General features: G+C 49.0%; 1 protein-coding gene across 2 annotated transcripts in view; it reads left to right on the top strand.

Moving 5' to 3' along the window:
- The window catches only part of CRNKL1 (crooked neck pre-mRNA splicing factor 1), a 166,720-nt gene that overhangs the window by 2,875 nt on the left and 141,771 nt on the right, over positions 1-22,074 (top strand). For both annotated transcript variants that reach the window (XM_063918172.1, XM_063918171.1), the window contains exons 2-3: positions 452-604; positions 2,215-2,306. In XM_063918172.1, coding sequence (XP_063774242.1) covers positions 452-604; positions 2,215-2,306 — 245 coding nt within the window. The remainder of the gene's footprint in view (positions 1-451; positions 605-2,214; positions 2,307-22,074) is intronic.

Raw genomic sequence — 22,074 nt, 5'->3', positions numbered from 1 at the left:
CAGTTCACAAATATCCTTCACATATTTTCTTTTTCTTCACTTTCCCTTCCTCCTGACCCTGGTTCATCATTGCTGTGATGTGATGTTATGCAGCCCACCAAGAATCTTTGCAATCTGGTGGACAACTATGCAATGGATAGCACCTATCCTTGTGTATCCATGCCTATTTCCCTATACATTGTAAGCTTGGGAGCAGGGCCTTCCTACTTTTGTTTTTTCATTGTGACCAGTTGTAAATCGCAACGACATTTGATGCGCTATATATGAAACTGTTAATAAATAAATCCTGTACTTTAACTACATTTGTGTATGTTAGACTTGTTTGGATGAATGGGAATAAGTGATATATTTTGTGTGTGTAGGTAGGGAGGTTATGATACAAGTAAATGTGAATATGTCTGCTAAAGTGTGTAGATTTGTTGCTGATAACACTTCATCTTGCTCTGCTTAGGTGAAAAATAAAGCCCCAGCTGAGGTGCAGATAACAGCCGAGCAGCTGCTGAGAGAAGCCAAGGAGAGAGAACTCGAGCTGCTTCCTCCTCCTCCTAAACAAAAGATCACAGATGAAGAGGAACTTAATGACTACAAATTAAGGAAAAGAAAGGTAAGTACAGTGTAGATCAGTATTATTACCAGTACGACCTGCGTGGTATGCTTTAAGTGCCATTTTGTTTTTGTTTTTTGTTTTTATAAATCTGTTTTATTGAAATTTTTCAGTTGAACAGAACAACAAAATAACAGATGCAAGATATATAACAGGCATGAAAGGCAGATGTCTCATAAAGGAAAGGTCTAGCAATAATAACAAGCGGTAGATCTGTATGTAGTGTGGAGGCTGCCAGGACAGGCCTGAGGTCAAAAGAGATGTATAAACTAAAAATAATCAAATTCTAGGACCCAAAGGATGGCGCCATCCACGAATGCCTCAAAAAACAGATAATACAACGGCAGTACAAAAAGCCCGTTGTACCGGTCAAATATATGGGGGAGGGAGGGGACACACATAAGGAATAAGAAGAGGAAGGGAGAGGGGAGATATAGGGAGTTCAGATAGCCAACTATGATAATGGAGACTGCAGCGAGATTTGTCGGATTAGATACCATTCAGTCGATTCAAATACAGTGACTGTGAGCTTGTGTGGAAAGTGGGAGTGTGTTGATATCTCTCCCACCTAGCATAGAACTTAACACCAGTTTCTATGTTTTCCAGAGCAGATCTACGGTCAAAATACAGTATTTGTAACACTTTCCTGTGCCATATTTGTTTTTAAAGGGGTTGTACAACAGCTGATGCTGACTTCCATGTCTAGCAACACCAACACCCTACCTCTGTCAGATAGGTTTATAACCCATTTAACCACTTAACTGACTATTTTTCTCTTCAAAAGCGTTAACAACATTGTTTTTTTAAATTTATTTTATTTAATAAAGTTGAAAAAGTATTTTTTTAAATATTGAAACATTATATTATGCACATCTGCAGAACGGATCTCCTCGTCAAAAACGGGGGACAGGGTGGGACGGCGCAGTTGCATGAAATCTAACCATGCCGGTTAAGGGCTATTGCGGAGAAAAGAGTGGGGTTAAATATAGTGTGTTGTCTTGTTAATAAGTTTGCAAAACTAAAATGTAATTTTTTTTTTATTTTATTTTTTTTTAAACCATTTTGATTTTTATACCGCTGAGACTACAAGAGCTTTACTCGCCATATAGGTATTGTCTCATGGTGATATCCTATTCACACAATTAGTCTAGGCTTTATATCTGCACTACCATCTCGTATGTACGTTAGGAAGTTGGTGATTCCTTTGCTCTTTGCAGTCATTTTTCTCAGTGGATCTCATCACCGCCTCTGCTGAAAATCTATCTGTAGTGGTACAGGGAAGGCAGTGCACAAAGACTAATCAGGAGTCGCAGGAGATGGAGTTTTCTGATTGGCCTTTCATCTTACACCAAAACGCTGCTATTTTAAAATGCTGAATTAAATTTGCTTGGTCTGTATTGCAAAATTAGTGGTGCCCCTGTAAGAACAGTAACATAATGCAGCCCTCAGGGCCTCCTGCTACAGAAATCGCCAAGTTGATAATGTGTATGTACTCGGTGGTGGTGCTGCTTTAAATATTGTTGCCTAGCAAGCAATGTTATTTCTTACTATTTACTTAATGGGTACAATTTTAATCTGTTTGGTTTTTTGTTTTTACATATTTTTTTCAGACCTTTGAAGATAATATAAGAAAAAACAGAACTGTTATTAGTAACTGGATAAAGTATGCACAATGGGAGGAAAGTTTAAAAGAGGTTCAGAGGTGTGTACACAGTGTGATTATGGATCTGAGTTGCTGACACATTTAGCACTTGCTCATTTTTTGGGGATTTAAGGAGAAAGTACCGGTATTTTAGGATTTAAATCCCACTTTTCTGTGTATTCCTATATCAAGCAATTGCAATACAAAGAGCCGAATATAAAATCAAATTTGACTATTATCTAGTGCAGTGGTTCTCAAACTCGGTCCTCAGGATCCCACACGGTTCACGTTTTCCATGTCACCCAGCAGCTGCACTGTTTATCACCAACTGTCACATTTTAAAAATCTACAGGTGACCTGCAAAACATGAACCATGTGGGGTCCTGAGGACAGAGTTTGAGAACCTGTGAAATGGTTGGACCCAGGGTCCAATTCTCTTGCACTATACTCTCTTGGGATAACTAAGAAGCATGTAATCTCCATGTATGGAAAATATGCTATGAGCTCCCAAGTGATGATCCATATAGTACCCCCAATCCCTATGTAAGGACTCTTCAGATGATGTATTCCAACTTCTATTAAGCATTGCTCCATTCAGGTGTATGTTGCTGTATTAAATATTTGGAGCGCATATTCCTTCCCAGAAATTTCACCTGGGTAATGTTTGGTGTTCATTTGTGAATGATAAAACTATAGATTTGCTAAAATAACTGTGTATTTTGTGGTACATGGAAGTTAGTGTTCAAATCATTGTTTGCTATGTTATTAATTGTGGGGTGCTCTTCAGAGATCCAGGTCGTAGGAAGGGAAGAGAATGCTTTTTTTTTTTTTTCTGGGGCACACTTTACAAATAAAATTATTTACTTAAAATACAGGGTCCATAGACATCCACAGGGATTACATTGGTGTATGATGGTGGAGACCAGGATTAGGCACCAAACAGTTAAGCATTTTAGCTCCCAAGAGGCACTGGTCCTTCCCTCACACACTTCGCCCACAACTCGGGCTCCTCAATTTTTGTTTTGGTACCTACAGGAGCAGGATCACCTTTATTACAGTGGTCTGCTTTTAAGTAGCCCAAGCTTTATTTTTTATTTTATTTAAACTTTTATTCACTTTTACGACTGAGCAAGCAGTGCTAGGCAGTCCTCTGGACACCAGCGCTGCTGCCCCAACACCCCCATGTTGGGGAACTTTCGGCAAGGCACCGTGAGCCCCAGCTAGCAGGGGCACACTGATCAACCCCGGACTGCATGCAACCGGAGCAAGGGGGAAGGGGGGGGGGAGGCGGCAGGTAAGGCGGACTCCCGCTTGCTAGACCCGCGCACTTAGCAGTCCATATCGCCAGTCCTGGAAGACAGACCGGAGGTGCTGATGTGCACCCAGGTTTCGGCCGTGGACTGCACTAGACCACCAGGGCTAATTATAGTGGCACTGGGGACACTTTAACAGGCTAGGGTACCAGGTGGCTTAAGTCAGCAAGGGGAGGTCAGCACTTCTCCAGCGGCACCTCCCCCAGCCCATGGCGTAAGTTTTACTGCGGTGTTCCTGCATCTGAGCTGCTCCTCCTCCACCCTCTTCCCTTCAGAGACTCGCATCTTAAAAAGCTTGGAAGTCTCTGGGAACGTTGGGTCCAGTCTCCCTGTATACCTCTCCTTGGAGTCTGGTTATACAGTGCTATAGCCTACCAGCCACTGCAGTTTTGTAGTTGATACGGCACCTATTAGCGGTTACAAAATTGGATTCTGCATTGTATATGACTTGTGTTAGCTCTGCTGTCTGTTCTATTCTGTCAACTTATATCTGTCCCTTTCTTTCCATAACCCTAATATACTGGTGTATTTAGGGGGTGCTTGTATATCACTTTTACTTGTATTTGTGAAGACAAGACTGTCACATACTTGTTACACACTGCTCAGTGCCATATTGTGTGTTGTGAAGGATACACTGCTCAGTGCTTTGAGTGTGTGGTGAAACATCACATACTGCCTGGGCTGTACACAGGCCCTCATTCCGAGTTGTTCGCTCGCTAGCTGCTTTTAGCAGCATTGCACACGCTAGGCCACTGCCCTCTGGGAGTGTATCTTAGCTTAGCAGAATTGCGAACGAAAGAGTAGCAGAATTGCGAATAGAAAATTCTTAGCAGTTTCTGAGTAGCTCGAGACTTACTCCTACACTGCGATCAGCTCAGCCCGTTTTGTTCCTGGTTTGACGTCACAAACACGCCCTGCGTTCGGCCAGCCACTCCCCCGTTTCTCCAGACACTCCTGCGTTTTATCCTGGCACGCCTGCGTTTTTCCGCACACTGCCAGAAACCGGTCAGTTTCCGCCCAGAAACACCCACTTCCTGTCAATCACACTCCGATCACTTCAACGATGAAAATTCTTCGTTCGGACGTGAGTAAATCTACTAAGTTTTGTGCTAAAATACTTAGCGCATGCGCACTGCGTACCATGCGCATTTTTGCCTTAATCGCTCCGTTGCGAAAATCTGCAACGAGCGAACAACTCGGAATGACCCCCACTGTCCACTGTTTTCATTGTGTATTACAAGTCCCTGCAGCTATGTCTAGCAAAGACAAGTGCAACAAGCAGCCTGCTGCTCACTCTCTGGTCTCATGCAGTGCCTGCTCTGCAGGTTTATCAGGGGACGGGGTTCAGTATGGATTGTGTGCAGCTTGCTACAGTCCCCCGATCAGTCAATCCCTCCAACTGTGGTTCACCAACCCCCATGGGCAGCCTTTTCACAAACGCTGGTGAAGATTGCCGACCGATGAGCAGCCCATGCGGTGCTTCCCTCTGTGGGACTACCGCAACAAATGCATCTGATTGTTCAGGTCACAGTGATGTCCCCTCCATGAATAGACACGTTTAATTATTCTGCACATAACCTGGCTGCCTCTACTACTTCTTTTCAGCAGTTGTGTAAGGGATCCACACCCACTAAAGCCTTTATCACAGTCCACACATGTTTCAGACTCAGAAAAGTCATCTGGTGAAGCAGAGGACAAGGAGGTCTCCCTAACGGAATCCTCCTCTGGGTAATAGGAACATTATTCTACAATAGGTGTACCTGCTTTAGTGAGGGCGTCAGATTTACCCTTCGGATAGAGGATGGGGAGCCCCATCCAAAACCAAAAGCTCAGCTGTTTAAGCGGAAGAAGGTGATCAAATTCCCTCACCAGGCCAACTTTCTGATTTAATGGCTGAAGCTTGGAGTACACCGGGTAAAAAGTTTCATGTACCAAAGCGTCTGACTTCTTTCTACCGTATCCTAGGTTCGGATTGTGCCAAGTAGGAAGTTTCCCCAGTAGTGGGTTCCTATGTGAGAAGGCTTGTTAAAAGCTCTACCCTGCCTATCCCTACAGCGTCTTCCCTTAATGGAGACTATGGATAGGAACATTGAAGCCTGCCTCTAATCTGTGTATTCTTTGGCAGCGGCTATTACTCGCCCAGCTGTGGCAATTGACTGGGTAGCTAAGGTGATGCAAAACTGGGCAGATACCCTTTAAAGGAATGTCTTCCTTCTGATATAACCCGGGGACAGCAATCTCTCATATCTTCGATCAGGGATGCAGTTTCCTACTTATAGGAACGGATCTTGGATACTGGTATCCTGATGTCTAAAATATCAGCTACATCTCTTCTAGCTCACCGTATTTTATAGCTACGCTCAGGGAAAGCTGATGCGGACTCTAAAAAAAGGCTATAGAGCATTGGTTCACAAACTTTTTTTGAATCTGGACTCCCTAGAGTATCAGAATTTTGCTCTAACGTCCTAGTGGATGCTGGGGACTCCGTAAGGACCATGGGGAATAGCGGCTCCGCAGGAGACTGGGCACAGCCAAGAAAGAATTAGGACTCCCTGGTGTCCACTGGCTCCTCCCACCATGACCCCCCCCCCAGACCTCAGTTAGAATCCTGTGCCCGGCCGAGCTGGATGCACACTAGGGGCTCTCCTGAGCTCCTAGAAAGAAAGTATATGTTAGGTTTTTTATTTTACAGTGAGATCTGCTGGCAACAGACTCACTGCAGCGAGGGACTAAGGGGAGAAGAAGCGAACCTACCTAACTGGTGGTAGCTTGGGCTTCTTAGGCTACTGGACACCATTAGCTCCAGAGGGATCGACCGCATGGAACCGGCCATTGGTGTTCGGTCCCGGAGCCGCGCCGCCGGCCCCCTTACAGAGCCAGAAGCAAGAAGAAATCCGGAAAATCGGCGGCAGAAGACATCAGTCTTCACCAAGGTAGCGCACAGCACTGCAGCTGTGCGCCATTGCTCCTCATACACACTTCACACTCCGGTCACTGAGGGTGCAGGGCGCTGGGGGGGGGCGCCCTGAGAAGCAATAAATACACCTTGGCTGGCAAATATATCACAATATATAGCCCTAGAGGCTATATATGTGATAAATACCCCTGCCAGAATCCATAAAAATGCGGGAGAAAAGTCAGCGAAAAAGGGGCGGAGCTATCTCCCTCAGCACAATGGCGCCATTTTCTCTTCACAGTGCAGCTGGAAGACAGCTCCCCAGGCTCTCCCCTGTAGTTTTCAGGCTCAAAGGGTTAAAAAGAGAGGGGGGGCACTAAATTTAGGTGCAATATTGTTTATACAAGCAGCTATTGGGGGAAAAATCACTCAGTTATAGTGTTAATCCCTGCATTATATAGCGCTCTGGTGTGTGCTGGCATACTCTCTCTCTCTGTCTCCCCAAAGGACTTTGTGGGGTCCTGTCCTCAGTCAGAGCATTCCCTGTGTGTGTGCTGTGTGTCGGTACGGCTGTGTCGACATGTGGGATGAGGAAGGTTACGTGGAGGTGGAGCAGAGGCCGATAAATGGGATGTCGTCCCCTGTGGGGCCGACACCAGAGTGGATGGATAGGTGGAAGGTGTATTAAACGACAATATCAATTCCTTACAAGGCTGGATGACGTAAAACAGCTGTGGGACAGCCGGCTTCTCAGCCCGCGCCTGCCCAGGCGTCTCAAAGGCCATCAGGGGCTCAAAAAAGCGCCCGTTACCTCAGATGGCAGACACAGATGTCGACACGGAGTCTGACTCCAGTGTCGACGAGATTGAGACATATACACAATCCACTAGGAACATCCGTTACATGATCTCGGCAATAAAAAAATGTGTTACGCATTTCTGACATGAACCCAAGTACCACATAAAAGGGGTTTTATTTTTGGAGAGAAAAAGCAGCCAGTGTTTTGTTCCCCCATCAGATGAATGAATGAAGTGTGTAAAGTAGCGTGGGTTCCCCCAATAAGAAACTGGTAATTTCTAAAAAGTTACTGATGGCGTACCCTTTCCCGCCAGAGGATAGGTCACGTTGGGAGATATCCCTTAGGGTGGATAAGGCGCTCACACGTTTGTCAAAAAAGGTGGCACTGCCGTCTTAGGGTACGGCCACCTTGAAGGAGCCTGCTGATAAAAAGCAGTAGACTATCCTGAAGTCTGTATATACACACTCAGGTTATATACCGAGACCTGCAATCGCCTCGGCATAAATAGTGCTGCTGCAGCGTGGTCTGATACCCTGTCAGATAATATTAATACTCTAAGACAGGGAAAATAGTTTGCTAACATAGAGCATATTAAAGACGTTGTCTTATATCTAAAGGATGCACAGAGGGATATTTGCCGGCTGGCATCCAGAATTAATACAATGTCCATTCTGCCAGGAGGGTATTAGAAACCCGGCAGTGGACAGGTGATGCTGCCTATAAAAGGCACATGGAGACAGGTGCGGTAGGGGCGCGTCTCGGGAACTTCAGGGACCAGTGGGTTTTCCCACAGGTGGATCCCTAGGTTCTGCAAATAGTATCACAGGGATACAGGCTGGAGTTCGAGGCGACTCCCCCTCGCCGTTACCTCACCTCAGCCTTGCCTGCTGCCCTCGGAGAAAGGTAGTACTGGCGGCAATTCACAAGCTGCACTTCCAGCAGGTGAAATCTAGGTACCCCTCCTTCAACAAGGCCGGGGTTACTATTCCAAAATGTTGTTGTACCGAAACCAGACTGTTCAGTGAGACCCATTCTAAAATTGAAAGCCTTGAACACTTCTATACGAAGGTTCAAGTTCGAAATGGAATCGCTCAGGGCGATTATTGCAAGCCTGGAGGGTATCACTGGACATCAAGGATGCTTACCTGCATTTCCCTATTTACCCTTTTCACCAGGAGTACCTCAAAATTGTGGTACAGGATTGTCATTACCAATTCCAGACGTTGCCGTTGGTCTGTCCCCGGCACCGAGGTATTTACCAAGGTAATGGCCGAAATAGTTATCCCGTACTTGGACGATCTCCTTATAAAGGCGAGGTCCAGGGAGCAGTTGTTCGGCGGAGTAGCACTATCTCGGGAAGTGCTACAACAGCACGGCTGAATTCTGAATATTCCAAAGTCGCAGCTGGTTCCTACGACGCGTCTACTGTTCCTGAGTATGGTTCTGGACACAGAACAGGATAAAAAGGGTTTCTCCCGGAGGAGACGTCCAAGGAGTTGTCGTCTCTAGACAGAGACCTCCTAATACGTATACAGGTGTCGGTGCATCAATGCACGCGAGCCCTGGGAAGGATGGTAGCTTCTTACGAAGAAATTCCATTCGCCAGGTCCCATTCAAGGATTTTCCAGTGGGATCTGTTGGACATATGGTCCGGGTCGCATCTTCAGATGCATCGGCGGATAACCCTGTCTCCAAGGGCCAGGGTGTCGTTGTTGTGGTGGCTGCAGAGTGCTCATCTTCTAGGGGGCCGCAGATTCGGCATACAGGACTGGGTCCTGGTGACCACGGATGCCAGCCTTCGAGGCTGGGGGGCAGTCACACAGGGAAGAAACTTCCAAGGCTATGGAAAAGTCAGGAGACTTCCCTACACATAAATATTCTGGAACTAAGGGCCATTTACAATGCCCTAAGTCAGGCTAGACCCCTGCTTCAACACCGGCCGGTGCTGATCCAGTCAGACAACATCACGGCGGTCGCTCATGTACACGACAGGGCGGCACAAGAAGCAGGATGGCGATGGCAGAAGCCACAAGGATTCTCCGATGGGCGGAAAATCATGTGTTGGCACTGTCAGCAGTGTTCATTCCCGGAGTGGACAACTGAGAAGCAGATTTTCTCAGAAGACACGACCTCCACCCGGGAGAGTGGGGACTTCATCCAGAAGTCTTCCAAATGATTGTACACCGTTGGGAAAGGCCACAGGTGGACATGATGGCGTCCCGCCTCAACTAAAAGTTACAAAGATATTGCGCAAGGTCAAGGACCCTCAGGCGATAGCTGTGGACGCTCTGGTAACCCCGTGGGTGTACCAGTCGGTGTATGTGTTCCCTTCTCTGCCTCTCTTACCCAGGGTAATGAGAATAATAAGAAGGAGAGGAGTAAGAACTATACTCATTGTTCCGGGTTGGCCAAGAAGAGCTTGGTAACCAGAACTCCAAGAAATGATCTCAGAGGACCTATGGCCTCTGCCGCTCAGACAGGACCTGCTGCAGCAGGGGGCCTGTCTGTTTCAAGACTTACCGCTGCTGCGTTGATGGCATGGCGGTTGAACGCCGGATCCTGAAGGAAAAGGGAATTCCGGAGGAAGTTATCCCTACGCTATTTAAAGCTAGGAAAGAAGTGAACGCTAACCATTATCACCGCATATGGCGGAAATATGTTGCGTACTGTGAGGCCAGGAAGGCCCCAAAGGAGAAATTTCAGCTAGGTCGATTTCTGCACTTCCTACAGTCAGAGGTGACTATGGGCCTACAATTGGGTTCCATTAAGGTCCAGATTTCGGCTCTATCGATTTTCTTCCAAAATGGAACTGGCTTCACTGCCTGAAGTTCAGCCATTGTCAAGGGAGTGCTGCATATTCAGCCTCCTTTTGTGCCTCTAGTGGCACCGTGGGACCTCAACGTGGTGTTGGGTTTCCTAAAGTCACATTGGTTTGAGCCACTCAAAACCGTGGATTTAAAATATCTCACGTGGAAAGTGGTCATGCTTTTGGCCTTGGCTTCGGCAAGGCGGGTGGCAAAATTGGCGGCTTTGTCATGCAAAAGCCCCTATTGGATTTTCCATATGGATAGGGCAGAATTGAGGACTAGTCCCCAGGTTCTTCCTAAGGTGGTATCAGCTTTTCACTTGAACCAACCTATCGTGGTGCCTGCGGCTACTAGGGACTTGGAGGACTCCAAGTTACTGGACGTAGTCAGGGCCTTGAAAATTTATGTTTCCAGGACGGCTGGAGTCAGGAAGACTGACTCGCTGTTTATCCTGTATGCACCAAACAAGATGGGTGCTCCTGCTTCAAAGCAGACTATTGCTCGCTGGATTTGTAGCACAGTTCAGCTTGCGCATTCTGTGGCTGGCCTGCCGCAGCCTAAATCTGTAAAAGCCCATTCCACGAGGAAAGTGGGCTCTTCTTGGGCGGCTGCCCGAGGGGTCTCGGCTTTACAACTTTGCCGAACTGCTACTTGGTCAGGGGCAAACACGTTTGCAAAATTCTACAAATTTGATACCCTGGCTGAGGAGGACCTTGAGTTCTCTCATTCGGTGCTGCAGAGTCATCCGCACTCTCCCGCCCGTTTGGGAGCTTTGGTATAATCCCCATGGTCCTTACGGAGTCCCCAGCATCCACTAGGACGTTAGAGAAAATAAGATTTTACTCACCGGTAAATCTATTTCTCGTAGTCCGTAGTGGATGCTGGGCGCCCGTCCCAAGTGCGGACTGTCTGCAATACTTGTATATAGTTATTGTTAACTAAAAGGGTTATGGTTGAGCCATCTGTTGAGAGGCTCTGTTATGTTCATACTGTTAACTGGGTATAATATCACGAGTTATACGGTGTGATTGGTGTGGCTGGTATGAGTCTTACCCGGGATTCAAAATCCTCTCCTTATTGTGTCAGCTCTTCCGGGCACAGTGTCCTTACTGAGGTCTGGGGGGGTCATGGTGGGAGGAGCCAGTGCACACCAGGTAGTCCTAATTCTTTCTTGGCTGTGCCCAGTCTCCTGCGGAGCCGCTATTCCCCATGGTCCTTACGGAGTCCCCAGCATCCACTACGGACTACGAGAAATAGATTTACCGGTGAGTAAAATCTTATTTTTCACGGCACCCCTTGGTCGAAAGTTTCCTATTGAGCATTTTAGAAAACAATAAGTAAATTATCAATAACTAGGTGCTTCATCGCGCCCTACGGGCGCTCTTCACACCATTGCAAGGGGCTACGCCCCCTTAACCCTTGCATGCCTTTCTGGGGTTTAATATTTGTATTATATGGAGTATTACCTGCATTCCTATGTTAGTGGTTAAATATTGCACAATGAAAGGGCGTGCGATGGTGAAGGAGGCACAGCCCCTTGCGACGGCGTGAACAGCACCTGCAGGGCACGATGTACAGAATGTAACGGGTGCGCGGGGGACTGCGGATGGTGTATGTAGATGCTGCGGGTGGAGGGGGGGCAGAAGTGGGGGTGGGGCCCGGATGGGGAAGGTTCGGGAGGTACTGCGGGTGGGGGAGAGGCAGAGGAGTGGGGGATGCAGATGGGGGAGGGGTCCGGAGGCACTGCAGGTGGGGGAGGGGCAGGGGTGCCACAGGTGGGAGAAAGGCAGGTGTGGGGATGCTGTGGATGGGTGAAGGGTTCCGGAGGTGCTGTGGGATGGGAAGGGATGGGAGTGCCGGGGGTGGGGTAGGGGACCGCAGGCACCATGGGTAGGGTAGGGGCAGGTACGGGTGGTGCGGTGGATGGGAAAGGAGGTCCGGAGGTGCTGCAGGTGGTGGAGGGGCAGGTGCGGGGGTGCCATTGGTGGGGGAGGGGTGGGTGAGGGGGGGACCGCGGATGGAGGAGGGTGTCTGCAGATGCGGGTGGAGGGGGGCAGGTGTGGGGGGGAGACATATAAGGGGGGTGAATGGTGGAGGGGGCCTGGAGGTGCTGTGGGTGGTGAAGGGGCGGAGGAGTGGGAGCCGCGGGTGGTGTAGGGGGTCTGGAGGCACAGCATGTGGGGGAGGGGTGGAGTGCCGCATGTGGTGGAGGGGAAGGTGCGGAGGTGTGGTGCATTGGGGAGAGGTCTGGAGGCGCTGCGGGTACTGTACATGCCATAAAAGGTAGTTGGAGGGTATGCAGTAACAGGGCCAGGACAGGGGTGACGGGGCCAGGACAGGGGTGACGGGGCCAGGACAGGGGTGACGGTGCCAGGACAGGGGTGACGGGGCCAGGACAGGGGCGACGGGGCCAGAACAGAAATGTCAGGGACAGGATAGGGGTGACAGGGCCAGGGTAGGGGCGGCAGGACCAGGACGGGGGTGACAGGGCCAGTATAGGGTTGACAGGGCAAGCACAGGGGTGACAGGGCCAGGATAGGGGTGACAGGGCCAGGATAGGGGTGACAGGGCCAGGATAAGGGTGAAAGGGCCAGGATAAGGGTGGCAGGGCAAGGCCAGGGGTGACAGGGACATGACAGAACACAGGGCACGGGAGAGATTGGTATTAGGGACAAAACAGTGGTGACAGACAGATGTGTCTTACCGGAGTCACTGCTGCTGGCTGCTGCTGTTCCACTCCAACCTGTTGGGATCTGCTGCTGCTGGAGACTTGGCATGGTTGACTCTCTCAGGCTGGAGTCCTGCTTCCTCTGCCCGTCCGCATCCCTCCCCCCCTCCTCAGTCACACACGGCAGACCTCGCGCAGCTGCCGGGCACTGTGGTAAGGTGAGACTGGAAATGACTGGTTAGCCCCCAGGAGATGCTGCGGCTGGAGGGAGGAGGGGGTCATAGCATGCAGCTTGGATTTCTGCAGCGCTACCCGCCAGCTAAAGTGTGTGAATGAGCTGGGCGCACCTCACTGCGGGTGGCAGCGCTGCAGCTAGCGGTGGGGTTGCCGGGGCTGGAGATAACAGAGGCAGTACGGAACCTGCACAGCGGCAGGTGCCCCACAAAACTGCAGCTAAGAAGCGTGGAGTGTGCTAGAAAGTGACGCTCCTCCACGCCAGAGAGACCCTGCTGAGTATGCCGATGTGGGGGGTCAAGCACACAGTGAGCCGGTGCCCGTCTGTCTGTATGACATACCCCTCACCCACCCCCATACCTCCCAAATGTCCCGATTTTCGCGGGACAGTCCCATTTTTTGGGGTCTGTCCCGCTGTCCCACCCGCGGGTCGCAGTGTCCCGCGGTGGGGGGGTAGTTGGAAAGCTCCTGTACTCGTTGTTCTGCTTAGCAGAGCAGCAGAGCAGCGGTGAATAGTGGAGACAGAGGGAGAGGGGGCATCAGGGGGTACGGATTAAGGGGGGGTTCCAGCAGCAGAGCCGGATTAGGGAGGGGGGGGCAGGGGGTACGTACCGTTGGCCCCACAGTTTTAGGGGGCCCCCCGGCTCGAGTTGCTCTGTCCCATCTCAGAAGCTCCTCCGTCCTACCAGCAACAGCGGCAGCATTGTGCTACAGTCAGCACACGCTGCTGTGTATTGGCAGGTCTGTGGTGTTACAGGGAGGCAGCAGTCTCCCTGCTTTCTTCTGCCTGTGCGGGTGTGTAGGGGGGAGCGATCACCCCCTCTGGATTTAGCCCTAGCTGAGGGGCCAAAATCCTATTTAAAAAATAAAAATCTGAATTTGCATAAGGGGGCGTGACCGCGCGTCCCGCGATTAGGCCACGCCCCCAACCCCACAGCAGGCACAGCAATGAGATAGGGCTCCACTGTCTCAAGTGCCCTGGGCCCCCCGGACTCATAATCAGCCCCTGGGGGCATGCCAGCAGCTCACAGAGTGCTGGGCATGCCCCCTCACTGACGAAAACGGGGCCCTCCCGTGAAGCCACGCCCCCTTTTCGCCGAGTGTGTGTGTGTCCCTCCTTCTGCCTGAAGACAGCTCCTGCAGAAAGCTGGGAGGTATGCACCCCTGCCTGTGCCATGCCCATACTATCTGCTTCTGCTCCTAGTCTCCTGTAGATTTGGCCAGATCTGTGACTCATTTGACTAACTCCGCCCAGTCTTGTGACTCCGCCTAGCAAATGAATCACAAAGTCACAGAATAGGGCTATTATATAGGAGATAAAGATGGTTGTACGGAGAGTGCTCAAATGTATGTTAATGTCTCTTTTTAGTTCTTTCTAGGATAATCCTATGAATTGGAATTGACCACGGAGAGTTGAATGATTCTGAAAAAGACCCTCTCACCAGATTCACCCAGATGGCAATATCACTCGTTAATCCATAGCTTTCAATAAAATTTATTAAAATCTTGTTGTGAAATAAAAAGACTCTCACATTGATCTTAACATTCGTGGGTCATGATCTTATTAGGACTTGCTGTCCACCCCAGCCGGCGAGGAGCTCAAATGACAGCCTGACCACCCACAATGTCTAATCACCCAACGCATTTCGTCTAACCAGACTTCCTCGGGGGTGTTTTTTATATGTAAGAGCGGTATTCTAACTGAAGAGAAGTAAAAGTTGGGATGACGTCCCTAAATAACAATTAAAAATCTCAGTATTAGTATCTTATACTTGGTAAAACAATCAGTGTAAGATATTCCAAATTTCATGTAACCAGCGTACAGGACCATTCTGATTCTTTGTATACAGTGGTAGCTGCAAACTATAGCTGCTGTCCTCAATCTGAATAAGTAAATTATGTTTGTGTCATCCTTAATTTTTTAGTGTGGTGCGGGACAATATTTGCTTTTGTTTGCCCTCCTATTTTATAATTGGCAGCCACAAGTACTGATTTTGTCTATTACTTTGACCAAAAATAGTTTGAATTGGTCCTGGATCACCAATCCAAGGCACCCCTGCTAGTGTCCTGAGGCACCCCAGGGTGCCTAGGCACACAGTTTGGGAACCACTGCTATAGAGTAAGCCTTCGACTGGGCAAGTATTATTTGGTGCAGAATTGGATAATATTGTATCTACTCTGGCAGCCTCTAAAACAGCTTCTTGCCCTTGGTATCCACACCGAAAGCATAGATCTATTGTCCATTCACCCTCAGGGCAAAGATAAGGGTCAGCCCATTACATGGCAGTAGACCACTGCAAAAGCTTCCAAGCCCAAACCCAAGCAGGCCTGGGCTGCTAGATGTCCAGCTGTCAAATCTGAAGGTAAGCCCTCAGCTTGACGGGGTGGGCTTTGTCCTGGGGGATCCCAGGGTGGAATGCTGACTTCTTCAGTTCGTACAAACCTGGGGGTAAATTTACTAAGATGGGAGTTCTATTTAAGATGGGAAGTTGCCCATAGCAACCAATCAGATTCCAGGTATTATCTTCTAGAGGGGTTTAGATAAATGATAAGTAGAATCTGGTTGCTATGGGCAACATCCCATCTTAAATAGAACTCTCATCTTAGTAAATGTACCCCCTGGCGTCAAACTACCACAGACGCCTGGGTGCAAGAAGTGGTCTTTCACGGGTATACACTCTCTGTGTTGAGACGTTCCCCCACGACAGTTCTTCATAACAGGCCCTCAGTCAGACCCAAGCAAGGCACTAGCCCTCCAGAAGGCCCTCTGCAATCAGGGGTAATAATCCCTGTACCTTTTGGCTCAGAGGGGAATGGTTTTTAATTCAACCCTGTTTTTGGTTCAGAAGTCCAATGGGTCTCATCGGCCTATTCTCAATCTCAAATCTCTGAACAAATCTATTGGAGTACCCAACTTCCATGTTGAAACAATCCACTCTATTGTCCTGGCCATGCAGCCTGTGGACTTTATGGTGTCTTTAGACATTCACCCTCTCACCAGCGGTATACATGGTTTGCTGTCCTTCAGCAACACTATCCATTTAAGGCTATGCCCTTTGGTCTGTCTACAGTCCCACGGATATTTACCAAAATTATGGCAGTAATGGCAGCAAAGTTTCGTTGTCAGGGGATCAAAATGCTCCCATACCTGGACGATCTGTTACAAGCACACTCTCCAGGGGTCCTTCATCGCCATCTCCAAGTAACCATTGCTTGCCTGGAGGCACACGGGCTGGTTGATCTACTAGAAGCCGTCCTCCCTAATTCTTTGTCAAAGTATGGTACATCTGGGAGCTCCTCTAGATTCAGAGAATCTTCCTGCCAGCAGACAAACTTTTCGCACTGCAGCGCAGAGTACGCAGGTTAATCACAGTCGCCGAGTCACGATTCACTCGGCAGTGCAGGTTCTGGAATCAATGCAGTCAACAGTCCACATGGTGGAATATGCACAGTTCCACTCCAGGCCTCTACGACATCTGATTTTATCAAGATTGAATGTCCTGGCCCATCTGATCGGATCTCAGACGACGGTTCTCCCTCCGGAAGTCCCTCTATCCCTAACCTGGTGGTTACAAACATCTCACTTGAACAACAGTTGACCGTCTGGATTTCGGATTCAGTACTCCTCACCACAGACACAAGTCTTTGAGGGTGAGACGCAGTAACAGGACAAAGGAAAGGATCTTACCAGTTAATGCCCTGGAACTTTGGGCTGTTTCGCAGAGCACTCACTCTGACTCAGGAAATTTTTAATGGAAAACCTGCACAGGTTCAGTCTGACAATGCCACGGCGGTGGCCTACCTGAATCGCCAGGGAGGCGCGCGCAGCTTGCTAGCAATGAGAGAAGTAACCCATGGACAGAGTTATATCTCCCAGTAATCTCCGCAGTGTTCATTCCAGGAGTCCTAAATTGGGAAGTGGACTTCCTCAGTCGTCACAACGTGTACCCAGGAGAATGGTCTCTCCACCCACAGGTCTTTTAACTTCTAGTGGAAAATGGTGTTTGCCGAACGTTGACCTGATGGCACACCAACAAGCTTCCAGTGTACAGGTCCAGAACCACGGATCCCGAGGCAGCTTTTGTGGACACCCTAGCGGTAAAGTGGTCCTTTCATCTAGCGTACCTCCACCCCCCCCCCCCCCCCCCCTGCTTTTACCCCCCAACTCAAGCAAGTATTAGGACAATCCTGTTGATAGCTCTGGCATGGCACAGACGTCATTGGTTCGCCGACCTCTAGCGTCTGTCCATAGACGAGCCTCTCCTACTTCCTCTTTTGTCTCAGGAGCCTTGTCTACATCGGGACTTAGCTTGCCTGTCTGTGGCAGCGTGGCTCTTGAGCAGGGTTGGACTTGCACACAGGGGTACAGGGGAAACCAACGGTGGGCCCTACTGCCTGGGAGCTCACCCTCTCCTCTAGGGATCAGGTTCCAGACTGTGCTGTTACTAATCTAGTACATTATTATGCATGCACTACAGTATTGTATATATTACGGTACTATATATATTTATCTAGGTGACCAACCCATGCAAAATGGTTATGCAAACCAAAGTGGCAGCTGGGCACCCCCCTCTAGAGACTGGTCACACCCCTAAATATGGGCCTCTACCACTGTATTCCCCCGGTGGGCCCTACATGCCCCAGTCCGACACTGCTCTTGAGTCATCCCTCCTAAGGTTTAAGGGTTTCTCAGGGCCAGTTATTCAGACCATGCTCAAAGCAAGGAAGCTGGTTTCAGCTCTGATATATTACCAAGTGTGGCATACTTGCTTTCAGTGGTTTGCTCAATGACACTCTGATCCTCTGGTTTTCCGGATTTACAGAATACTTGCCTTTCTCCAGGCAGGTTTGGATCTTGGCCTCTGCCTTGCTTCTCTTAAAATACAGGTCTTGGCTCTGTCAGTTTGGTTCCAGAAATATATTGCTTCATTGCTGAATGTGCGTATCTTCCTTCAAGGGGTACTGCAGATTTAACCTCCCTTTGTCTCTCCGGTGGATCCATGGGGTTTGTCTCTGGTTCTCCATGCATTACAGGAGTCCCCATTTGAACCACGGGTCTCTGACCTCAAATGGTTAACGGCGAAGACTTTTTTGTTTTTTTCTTTCTTTCCTTTTAGCTATAACTTCAGCAAGAAGGGTTATCAGACTTTGGTGCGCTTTCCTGCCGCTCCCCATTTTTAATCTTTCATCATGATTGAGCAGTCCTACGGACCACACCAGTGTTACCTCCCCAAGGGGGGGGGGGGGGGTCTAGCTGCCATCTTAATGAGGACATAGTAGTTTCGGCCCTTCAATCCCCTGACATCTCTGTAAGGGAGGCCTCCTTGGATGTGGTCCGTGCTCTTCGAATCTGTGGACTATACTATTCCATCAGGAAAACAGGTTCTCTTTGTCCTATATGGCTTCCACAAGTGGGGCTGGCCAGCTAACCAACACTCTGGTCAGATGGCTTCGCATGACTATCTCAGAGGCTTACACACAGGCTGACTGCCCTGTGCCGGATACTAACGAACTATGCAAGGCGGTGATGTGGTCTTCTGTCCACGCGTTTCTTAGGTTCTACACCTTTGATACGTTTTGCCTCTCAATGCTTCATTTGGACGCAACGTTCTCCTCTTCGCTTAGGAGCGTCCCCTCCCTAGTTCATCTGCTTTGGGACATCCCCAATGTCATCCCTGTGGATACCTATGGACCCTGAAGAAGAAAATAAGTAATGGTAAAAATTACCGTAAAGTCTTTTTCTTTGAGGCCGAGAGAATCCGCAGGGCACAGACCCTGACGCACCTAGCTTCTATGGGTTACTCTTCTCGGTCACCAGTTCCCGTCTCCTTGGTGTGTGTTTCCTGCGTGTACTATTCTTCCTTCTCTCCTCTCTTTCTTTGGGCTTGTTAACAAAAACTGAGTATGGGTATGAGGGGCAAACACCAGTGCATCTTGAGAGCTAAAAAGCTGAACTGTGTGGTGTCTAATCCTGGTCTCCCCCATCATACTCCAATGTCATCCCTGTGCATCCTATGGACCTCTAAGAAAAAGTTAACCAAGGTAAGTTTTAACATAACTCTTATTTGTATTATGTTTCTTAAAAGAAATGCAAAGGGTATAACAAACAAATACATAATAAAGCATATAGTCTGGCGAAAATATCATAAGGGGACAATGCCGATTATTGGTGGCTTTTAGGAATTAATGCTAAGCCACACTGATTTAATATTTTCTTCTGCCCTTTGAAATCCAGCAGTCAAAGCCACTGACCTTTAGTAAAGCTGCCCCACAGTTGCAGACACACTGTAGACTAGGGTTTTATGCTATTATTTCGAAAAATAAGTTCATTCATATGTGTAGGATAAGAAAACAAACACCAGTTTAAGAGGTATGTTTATTAGAGTTTTTTTGTTGAAGATCCTTAGAAAACTGCAATTTTCTCAGATTTCCACATTAAGTATGCCGGAATGTATTAAGAGGTTACAGCAGCAAATATTTTTGGTAACAAAAGCATTCTATGGGAACTGCAGAATTGCCAAGCTCTGTGGTCCCCGATAGCTATTTCCATCTATAAATACTGTAAGTGTAGCCTCCAGACTAGGGAGATTTTTTTTTCTTTTTTTTTTTTTTTCTTCAATCCTATTGGGATTGAAAAAAGGTAAATCCTGGGATACCCAGGATTAGGTTGAAGGACCTGCCCACCCCAGCCCACACAAATATTCACCATCATGGGTGGGAACTAGGTTTGCGGGTGGCGCAGGTTGCTGGTTTCACATTCACCATTGTGTGTGGGAGGGCTCATGGGTGGCGAGGTGCGGTCCGGGGGCGCGGGCGCACTATGGGGGGGAGCCGGGAGGAGGCGCCCTGAGGGATGCTCAACGCCGCCCGGCATTAAAAAAAACAATCTCCTCCATTTTTTGCCCGGGATTCCGCCAATCCCGATTCTGGGATTGGCCTCTCTACTCCAGAGACCACAATTGCTTATGTAGGTTTTTACAGAGAGGGATCAGAAGGTGCCCTTTCGATACTGGTACTTTGCCCAAATTCATCTTCTATTGCTCCAATATGCGGTGATAATTTATATTTCTCTAACGTCCTAAGTGGATGCTGGGGACTCCGTAAGGACCATGGGGAATAGCGGCTCCGCAGGAGACTGGGCACAAAAGTAAAGCTTTAGAACTACCTGGTGTGCACTGGCTCCTCCCCCCATGACCCTCCTCCAAGCCTCAGTTAGATTTTTGTGCCCGAACGAGAAGGGTGCACACTAGGTGGCTCTCCTGAGCTGCTTAGTGAAAAGTTTAGTTTTAGGTTTTTTATTTTCAGTGAGACCTGCTGGCAACAGGCTCACTGCATCGAGGGACTAAGGGGAGAAGAAGCGAACTCACCTGCGTGCAGAGTGGATTGGGCTTCTTAGGCTACTGGACATTAGCTCCAGAGGGACGATCACAGGCCCAGCCATGGATGGGTCCCAGAGCCGCGCTGCCGGCCCCCTTACAGAGCCAGAAGACAGAAGAGGTCCTGTCTTCAACAAGGTAGCGCACAGCACTGCAGCTGTGCGCCATTGCTCTCAGCACACTTCACACTCCGGTCACTGAGGGTGCAGGGCGCTGGGGGGGGGCGCCCTGAGACGCAATAAAAACACCTTGGATGGCAAAAAATTCATCACATATAGCTCCTGGGCTATATGGATGAATTTAACCCCTGCCAGAATACATAGAAAAACGGGAGATAAGGCCGCCGATAAGGGGGCGGAGCCTATCTCCTCAGCACACTGGCGCCATTTTCCCTCACAGCTCCGTTGGAGGGAAGCTCCCTGGCTCTCCCCTGCAGTCACTACACTACAGAAAGGGTTAAAAAAGAGAGGGGGGGCACTAAGTACGCGCAGTATTAAAGATACAGCAGCTATAAGGGGAAAAACACTTTTCTCTGACGTCCTAGTGGATGCTGGGAACTCCGTAAGGACCATGGGGAATAGCGGCTCCGCAGGAGACAGGGCACATCTAAAGAAAGCTTTAGGATCACCTGGTGTGCACTGGCTCCTCCCCCTATGACCCTCCTCCAAGCCTCAGTTAGATTTTCTGTGCCCGACGAGAAGGGTGCACACTAGGGGCTCTCCTGAGCTCTTTGTGAAAGTTTTAGTTTAGGTTTATTATTTTCAGTGAGACCTGCTGGCAACAGGCTCACTGCATCGAGGGACTAAGGGGAGAAGAAGCGAACTCACCTGCGTGCAGAGTGGATTGGGCTTCTTAGGCTACTGGACATTAGCTCCAGAGGGACGATCACAGGTTCAGCCTGGATGGGTCACCGGAGCCGCGCCGCCGGCCCCCTTACAGAGCCAGAAGAGCGAAGAGGTCCGGAAAAATCGGCGGCAGAAGACTTTCCTGTCTTCAGATAAAGGTAGGCGCACAGCACCGCAGCTGTGCGCCATTGCTCTCAGCACACTTCACACTCCGGTCACTGAGGGTGCAGGGCGCTGGGGGGGCAGCGCCCTGAGACGCAATAAATCGATAGAAAACCTTTTATGGCTAAAATAAATGCATCACATATAACTCCTGGGCTATATGGATGCATTTAACCCCTGCCAAAACATACAAGAAAACGGATGATAGGCTCCGCCCCTTTCTCGGCGTCCTTATCTCCTCAGCACACTGGCGCCATTTTCCCTCACAGCTCAGTTGGAGGGAAGCTCCCTGGCTCTCCCCTGCAGTCACTACACTACAGAAAGGGGTTAAAAAAGAGAGGGGGGCACAAATTAGGCGCAGTATAAACAATACAGCAGCTATAAAGGGAAAAACACTTATATAAGGTTATCCCTGTATATATATAGCGCTCTGGTGTGTGCTGGCAAACTCTCCCTCTGTCTCCCCAAAGGGCTAGTGGGGTCCTGTCCTCTATCAGAGCATTCCCTGTGTGTGTGCTGTGTGTCGGTACGTTTGTGTCGACATGTATGAGGAGAAAAATGATGAGGAGACGGAGTAGAGTGTCTGTAATAGTGTTGTCACCCCCTGGGGGGTCGACACCTGAGTGGATGTACTGTTGAAATTGCGTGACAGTGTCAGCTTTGTATAAAAGACAGTGGTTGACATGAGACAGCCGGCTACTCAGCTTGTGCATGTCCAGACGTCTCAT

Source organism: Pseudophryne corroboree, chromosome 4 (genome assembly GCF_028390025.1).
Source record: "Pseudophryne corroboree isolate aPseCor3 chromosome 4, aPseCor3.hap2, whole genome shotgun sequence".
NCBI classification, from domain to species: domain Eukaryota; kingdom Metazoa; phylum Chordata; class Amphibia; order Anura; family Myobatrachidae; genus Pseudophryne; species Pseudophryne corroboree.
This window is presented reverse-complemented; position numbering and strand designations above follow the sequence as displayed.